Here is an 8,777-nt window from a genome sequence, read left to right as displayed (position 1 = left end):
ACACGTGTCAGGATCTGATATCATGGCAGGCAACTTTTTAGGCTTTACATGAGAGATTTGCAATTGCTTCATAGTCGTAGGTACATTTTTTTAAGCGCGACAGAACGAGCTGAATGTAGCCTAATGATCTGGCTCACCGAAAAGATTCGGGATGTCCATCCCTAGTACCAGAAGCATGGCTTTCATTTCTATAGAAACTCTCAGATCCCGCTCATTATATTTTCTGCGTTCTGAAAGTGAAAGGTACTCACTCTAGGGATAAGTTCCATTTCTGATGAAACATGAGTGACCCAGTGACATCACAGATCAGCCTTTGTAAAACTCAGTTTTTCTTACCCTTGTTTTGTATCTGCCCTGTGTACTGGCTATGTGTATGTAGGCTATCATTCTCGGGTTCTGTTGATAGAGAAGAGAGAAACAAACACAGTCAAGACTAGATTATGGTATTTGGCTGCACAAGAAGGTGAGATGATTATTATTACGAATACTTTTTTGATGTGAGGACTTATTACATCACATTACAATACATAATTAATCATGTTTACAAGTTTCCAAATGTTATTTTAGAAAAAACCTTATAGTTTAAAAAACTTGTTGGGACCATACTCCTGTCTTTTTTTGAGATTGTTTTGCTTTACTTGTTTTAGAAAATCTCATTCTCTGAGCAATTGTATTAGTATAAATTAATATAATTTCAGATTTTGCATACAATATAGCTTAGTATTCATATTTATTTTATGCAGTCTTTTTGCTCTTCTTTATCAAGGGTGCCAATAATCTTTTACCTGGTAGGTCAGATTAAAGTGACATTTCACTCCAAAATGAACATTTGTTGATTTATTTCAGATATTTATAAAACCAACATTTTCAGATCTTTAACTGTTTTTTGGTCCAGTGCAGTCAAATTGAGTTTTTCCTGTTTGGGTGTTTTATATAAACCACACCACAAAAAAACTATATACAATACATAGGTACAAAACTGAAAAAGGTTTGTTAAAACAGGTAACAAAACCCATTAATCATACATGTACAAATTAACATCAGCAATCTTCAACTTAAATGCACCAAACACCTGTTCATGCCTGTCACTGCCAGAAATACATTTCAGCATATTGTTTTCCCATCTATGAGAGCCAGCTTCTCCTGGTGGATATGACAGATGGCAACATGGTTCAATCTGCTTTGTGTCTTTGTTGATCGCAGCCACGTCTTCAAACTCCATGACAACCAAATGAAATCAGAATGAAGGCAACAACATTTCTTTTGTTTTGACTACAGGCAGCAAAGATGAGTTGAACCGATAGTTCCAATGTCTGTGTGATGTAAATGTGGAACATGCTTTACTACCACACTGCCTTATAATGGCTGGTCTTAACAATGATTGGGTTAGCTTTTTAACATGATAGATTCTGCTTTTATTAGCAAAATGATGTATTAACTGTCTGGCAATAGGTATAGCTAGCTAGCTGACCACATAGTACCAGCCTATAATGAATTGTACAGTCCCCAAATATTTTTCTTGTCAGCACTCAAGTTTTCAAGATGTGTAACTTTCAAAATACAGAAATCATCCCCTATGATCCATTTTGCATCATATGATGCTGCGGTTTGATAAAATAAAGGAAACACTTGAGTAAATGAAGGACACAAAGTATATTGAAAGTAGGTGCCTCCACACAGGTGTGGTTCTTGAGTTAATTACGCAAGTAACATCCCATCATGTTTAGGGTCATGTATAAAATTGCCCAGTTGCCCGTTATTGTGGTTACATGGCTAGAAGAAGAGATGTCAGTGACTTTGAAAGAGGGGCCTCAAAGGGGGTTTAAAGTGTGTGTCACCAGATCTCAATCCAATGAAACACTTACGGGAAATTCTGGGGTGGTGCCTGAGACAGCGTTTTCCACCACCATCAACAAAACACTCAATTATGGAATTTCTTGTGGAAGAATTTACCAAGGTGCATTGAAGCTATTCTGGCTGTTCGTGGTGGCCCAGTGCCCTATTAAGAAACTTTATGTTGGTGCTTCCTTTATTTTGGCAGCTACCTGTACATAAATAATTAGCCTACATCTCAAAGTGTTGTCTAGGTGATATAATGTAGGATAATTAACATGAACGTTTAAAGGCTTAATTCTGTTTACATCCTTGAGGGATGTTTGTCAAATCAAATGTTCATAACAGAAAGAAAGGACCGTGCCTGGTGCACACATCACCCACCTTGCAATCCGAGCGGAGGCCGTTTGAAACTTTTTTACCATGAACATAATTATTTAAAACATGGAGGTTTATCATTTTATGAGGCATGTCTTACTTTGTTTCAAAGTAGTAAATGTTGAGGGAATTATTTTATAAACACTTCCTTATGCCATTGAAACCAGCATTTCTCTCATGTTCAATTGGATTTCTCATGTTCAACTTTCTTTCGTTGTCCAGCAGACAAAGACACAATCCGACGGGCGCCCTTAATTTCGAGCCCTGTAGCTACCTCTCCTCAGCAAACACCACAAAGAGAGGAAGATAGCGAGAGCATAATATACTTAGTGCACGGTGATGAAGTAAGTATACCCCCGTTACCCCCGCAAGTTATGCGCCTGCAAAATTCTTGATTGAGATTGTTATTTGCTAAAAAGTTACTTTTGTCCACTTTAATGGAAATCTACTATAGTAAGGAACTTCATTGTTACCCAGAAATGATTTGATATTGATAGAAAATATCTGCATTGGAACTGTAATGTATTACCAACCACTAGAAATAAGTTACAGGTATCATTCCAAACGTTGACACAACCGTTGTTTTGTCTTAGGTCGACCATGATTGGAAGGGGCATCCTGGGTTGTTTCATCTTGTGTCTGTCTCTGACCTCAGTATGCGCTGTCAGAGGAACCCTTAGTTCAATAAAGGACCTCAAGGGAATAGAGTTTGGTCACACCTCTCCTCGACACGGCCTCATGCTGCTCCACTGGCTAGCCAACAACATTTACAATGACAACAATGGCAACATGAGACTCAATTTCAACCCAGCCAGGAGAGACTATGGCTTTCATTTCTATAGAAATGCAGATAATCCCCGTCCATTACCTATTCTGCCCCATCAACATGAAAGTTACTACTCACTAGGGAACCTTGTTCACAATAACAACAACGATGCTTTGGCACTTCCTGATTATGTAACTCGAAGATTCTACAACTCAAGGGGACATGAGAACAACAGGGACAGGGTCATACTCAGAGTTAGGGAGGAAGAGTCCAATCAGTTCATAGTAGATGAGGTCTATGTCACACAGCACTATCCACCAAATGGAAACACAGGAACTGGCTATGATCCAGACAATACATACCTTGTCAGTTTCAACCTCTTAACACAAATCCAACGTCTCGCAACCATTGACCGAAATGACATTCCACGTATATATAATGTAGAGATCAACCACAACAGTCTGCAAGACCTGGAAAACATCTGGGGACATACACCTGGTATGGCACTTCTTCTGGCAATTGTATTGTCCTTTACATTTAGGGCGCAATCATGTCGTGTAACATCACAAAGTACCTTGAAGCATGAACATAATGTATTGATTAAGCTTGAGGTGAAAACCACATATAGAGGAAAAGCCAGGATCATCTGGAGTGGGATCCCCAAGAGGCTATTAGACCAGGGTTTAATGGTGGTTCTTCATAGGAACAATAACAGTGACAGTAAGAGCGAGCTAGACAGATCATCAGTCGGGGGAAAAGCCTCTGGGAGCTATAACACCTCAGTACCCCTTAACCCTGGTCTCCAGGTCCGGCTCCGTAAGGAGGTAAACAATTGGTGGAATTACTTGTGGTTTGGGTCCACTATCGGAGAGGAGATCTGGAGATGTTCTGAGTTTCACAATGCCAACCGAGAGATTCCTGTGGATATTAACGGACATGACGCCAGTCTGCAGCTCTTCGTAAAGGATGGAAAGGCCTGCGCTCGTCTGTATGTAAAGAAATCCTTCACTGCCTGGAAGAAAACGTTTCATAACTCCTGGGTTGGGTTCTACTCTTCTGAAGGCACCCTGGATTATAACACCTGGCAATGGGCTGTAAAGTTCTCTGAGGAAAGCCACTCTGATTGGGCAGATATACCTGGGTATGATGTCTATGTGTACAAGTCTAGTATGACCATGTCTCCTGGGGTCCAGGTCAGATTCATGCTGGAGAAATATGGGGGTGAAAAGGCACGCACTCCACCCTGGGAGAGACTTGTCCAGTGGTGAGCTCACCTGATAACATGATATATAACGTTGATATTCTCATTTTTAACTGCTTGTGTAACTGCTTTTGTTCAACATTTCTATACCCTGTTTTTCATTGAGATGTATTTTAATTGTTCATCTGTGTGAAGTGTAAAAGAGAACCTGTTCCCAAAAAGCTACCTGGTATCCCTTCTGTTCCTCTTTCTTTGCTATTTTGAGGGGATGACTACAGGTTGTTGGTGTGGGAGGGAGACTTGACCTGTCGTCATGACAAATCATTCAGTACATTAAAGAGTCTTTTTCTCTTTTTTTCTGTTTGATTTATCATGGGCGGGAGACCTTTGTAGGGAAAGAGTGGATACCTAGTCAGTACAACTGAATGCATTCAACTAAAATGCATATTCCTCATTTTACCCAATTGCTCTGAATCCACGTCATCGGTGCCCGGGGAGCAGTTGTTGGGGGTTAATTGCCATGCTCAAGGGCAGAACGGCAGATTTTTCCACTTTGGCGGCCTGAGGATTTGAACCAGTAACCTTACTGGGTTGCTGGCCCAATGCTCTAAAACCACCATGCTACCTGCTTTTGTTGTTTCTGTTTTTGTTGGTGTTCATTTTTGTGTTTTGTGAAAATTCTATAAAAATGGAATCACAAAAAAACTATGATAAATTCAGAGAAAATATACAATAAAAACCTAAGAAAAACAAACAAAATGGTGGTTTTAATCATCCCAGGATCCACTCTTGAGCCCTTCAATGATATGTTCCTGGAAGTGAGTGTGAAAAGATAGACTGGGATTATGATGGAGCTGGACAATGGTGATTTTGGACAAATCTCATATCAGTAGTCGGTCTATAGTGGTTTCCATACCTATTCACACTATTGTTTGCAAGCGGAGTCAGCCATTACCCACCAGCCAGTCCTGAACCACCATTTAGGAAAGTGAAACACATAATGTAAGGTCAGCCCAGAGCGGTGGGGAACTCCATCACCATGAACCACAGTGTGATGTAGTGTGATGATTTAGACCAGGGAATCCTGATGACTTCACTCAGACCAATCATTGGTATTAAAGGATCAGCTACATTTAGTGCCAGTCAAAGGGAGAAGAGAAAAATCAGCAGACATTGTGGTTCCCAGGAACCCATGTTGCATACCTCTGGTCCAACCATATCTGTGTGATATACTGCCCTCTACTGGACGTTACAAAGTACTAGATTTATCTCACATCAGGGCTGAGTTTCATTTAGATATTTTTGACCCATAGTCATACAAAATTGTGTTTCTCTACTCCAACAATTAATCCACAGATAAAAGGGAAAACCTAGTTAGTCTGATTAATCTTTGATTACGTACTGAGTATGTGGGTTAGTATCACTGAGGTATCTACTTACGTTCAAATACACCGTTTCATGGTTGCTGTCATCTTTCTTACTGGGATTACTCCCCCTGCACTAGAGCTAGGTGCTCACTGGACAGACAGCCGTATGCCGTGAACATGTTCTGGGAACTCTGTTTAATATCTTCAGCTCTCTATCAACAAACAATTGTAATAATTCAATGGATGTTTTGTGCGCAAAGGTGATGACTAAAGTGTCTTATTAGGAATTTTCTCATTTGACTTTATGGGGCCATCAGTGGGAATTGTCTTTCTCAGCCGTGATTCAGTTAAACTGCAATACTGAAACAATGCTGTAGATGCAGTCAAAGTGTTCTTCGAGACTGAAACCCTGGCCCCTTGGTTACCCTGCTCGTGAAAACAATGAGGAGATGGGTCTCGGTATCAGCTGAATCAGAATATATTTTGATACTTAGATATTTCTTAATTCCATTATTTTAATTGTATATGTTGTTGTGAATTGTTACATACTACTGCACTGTTGGAGCTAGGAACACATTTCGCTATACCCACCTTAACATCTGCTAAATATGTGTATGTGACCAATACAATTTGATTTGATTTGATTTCAAGTTGTACTCGCTAAGCGTGACGTCCTATACACATTCTCACATTGTAGTTGTAACTTCTCAACAGTAAACCATCCAAATAGCAGACAACATTACTCCAATTACAAAACATATTTTCAATAAACAGTTTTAATAATGACTCTGTTCACATAAAGTTAGAAGCCGACATACCCCACCCAGTTAAATAAATGAAACATTTCAAATTATTAAATCATTTTTCAGAACCTAATATGAGCCTTGTATTTATTAGATAAAGGTGTGTATTTCTAATGAGTCAGGATTTTCAGGTTCTCATCAACAGGCCCCTGGTCAGCCATGATATAACGTGATCAAATAATGTCACATATTCCCTCAGGACCACATTATATGAAGGGGTATACATAACACCTTTATGAAAAGAGTCATAACACATTTATGAAAAGAGTCATAACACCTTTATGAAAACAGTCATAACACATTTATGAAAACAGTCATAACACCTTTATGAAAACAGTCATAACACCTTTATGAAAAGAGTCATAACACATTTATGAAAAGAGTCATAACACCTTTATGAAAACAGTCATAACACCTTTATGAAAACAGTCATAACACCTTTATGAAAAGAGTCATAACACCTTTATGAAAACAGTCATAACACCTTTATGAAAACAGTCATAACACCTTTATGAAAACAGTCATAACACCTTTATGAAAACAGTCATAACACCTTTATGAAAACAGTCATAACAATTCTGTGTTGCAGTATCATTAATTACAACAGTCATAACACATTTATTTCAAATCCTTTGTAAGGAATTCTCGAAATTAAAGTCCCTACGAATAGCTGTTAAATTATCAGTACAAAATGCATGTTTTTACTGTCCTCGTACCCAACCCCCTGACACACTATTCACACAACAGTCTGTGAGCACTGGGTAGGCCTCAGAACATTACCCAGGTAGCATTAGCAATTTAGGGTTTATATGCCTTGCTCAAGGCCACAATGGCAGCATAGGGGTTGGAACCAGACCTGTGTGTAAATAGTACATTTCAAATACTCTAACTAGCTGTACTTGATGATTGAGCTTGCCTGGTGCAATGGAACCTACGGAATAGTCCCATGAGTGTAAAACCCATCAATCTGGCACTCCAGGCAGGCTCAAACAAATGGTTGAAGTATTTTATCAATTTCAAATACTATTTGAACCCAATTATAAATCCCCCTACCAAGGCAGCAGGGGATGGCACCTGAAAAGTGATGCAGGTGTGGTTAAACTTGTGTACGTATTGTGTTAGCTCCCGAAGCTAATGCCTACGCTTAAGCTCAGCAAGGTAACACAATCTTGTGGCCTGCAGGTAACCTAGGCTAGAAACCAGTCTATTTATTTGGTGCAGTGACCTGAATAGGTAGGTAGGTACCTGTGTGGAGTTGGTGAAATGGGTGGTGGAGTGTAACGAAGATGGTTCTGCATGTTTAGTAACCTAAAGAGGCTAGAGAGACAGGCCAGTAACTGGAAGGTTGTCAGTTCAACCCTGGGTCTCTTGTTACCTTGTTGAACTATGGGGCCACGTGTAATGTAGCCTAGAGGTTGGAGGGGAGGCTAACTTCTGGGGGGGGTTACTGGTTTGAATCATGGGGCTGATGGAAAAAAATCTGGTGGACGTGAACCTGCAACTGGAGGGTTGCTGGTGTCTGCCGTTGTGCTCTTGAGGAAGGCACAACCACAAATCGGTCTAAAGTGTAGTCTTCTTCTTTAAGGAAGCTAGCACAAGTCTTACACAAGATTACTCAACAAGAAAGTGTGGTTCACCAAACAAAAAAACAACCCGTGTTACACTTCACCCCATTTGACCTCCCCCTCCTAGCAGAGACCCGTCCGGGCACAGACTGGATTCTAACCCGGGTCTCCTGGGCACCACAAGGTCTCAAACAAGGTTACTCATCATGATACACAGCCTGTTGTGTGTAACGTTGTGTCAGGGGTCGGATACTGTTACATCAAAATGAAAAGTTCCAGTTATACAATGGCTAACTGTGTGTAGAGGTGTTTGTGTGTGTGTGTGTGTGTGTGTGTGTGTGTGTGTGTGTGTGTGTGTGTGTGTGTGTGTGTGTGTGTGTGTGTGTGTGTGTGTGTGTGTGTGTGTGTGTGTGTGTGTGTGTGTGTGTGTGTGCGTGTGTGTGTGTGATTGGTGGTATGTGGTATCAAATTGAGGGAAGTAATACGTAAAAACATTGATTTTGATATTATTGTGGACATTCTACACATGGGACACCTGGAGTCAATCTTAAATGAATCATTTTTTATTTCACCTTTATTTAACCAGGTAGGCTAGTTGAGAACAAGTTCTCATTTGCAACTGCGACCTGGCCAAGATAAAGCAAAGCAGTGTGAACAGACAACACAGAGTTACACATGGAGTAAACAATTAACAAGTCAATAACACAGTAGAAAAAAAGGGAGTCTATATACATTGTGTGCAAAAGGCATGAGGAGGTAGGCGAATAATTACAATTTTGCAGATTAACACTGGAGTGATAAATGATCAGATGGTCATGTACAGGCTGTTTTGCACATTGGTGTGCAAAAGAGCAGAAAAGTAAA

At 40.0% G+C, this 8,777-nt stretch overlaps 1 protein-coding gene across 2 annotated transcripts; it reads left to right on the top strand.

Moving 5' to 3' along the window:
* The first annotated feature begins 305 nt into the window (after nucleotides 1-305).
* Nucleotides 306-5,320, top strand: LOC139387369 (uncharacterized). 2 transcript variants are annotated; one of them, XM_071133504.1, is made up of 3 exons: nucleotides 306-463; nucleotides 2,437-2,555; nucleotides 2,805-5,320. In XM_071133504.1, the coding sequence occupies exons 2-3, from the start codon at nucleotides 2,551-2,553 to the stop codon at nucleotides 4,243-4,245; spliced, it is 1,446 nt and encodes a 481-aa protein (XP_070989605.1). In that variant the 5' UTR covers nucleotides 306-463; nucleotides 2,437-2,550; the 3' UTR covers nucleotides 4,246-5,320. The 2 variants fall into 2 exon arrangements, with proteins under 2 accessions (XP_070989605.1, XP_070989604.1); XM_071133503.1 differs by having other exon boundaries at nucleotides 326-463; nucleotides 2,434-2,555.
* Nucleotides 5,321-8,777: the final 3,457 nt, after the last annotated feature.

Source organism: Oncorhynchus clarkii, chromosome 28, assembly GCF_045791955.1.
Source record: "Oncorhynchus clarkii lewisi isolate Uvic-CL-2024 chromosome 28, UVic_Ocla_1.0, whole genome shotgun sequence".
Taxonomy (NCBI): Eukaryota; Metazoa; Chordata; class Actinopteri; order Salmoniformes; family Salmonidae; genus Oncorhynchus; species Oncorhynchus clarkii.
This window is presented reverse-complemented; position numbering and strand designations above follow the sequence as displayed.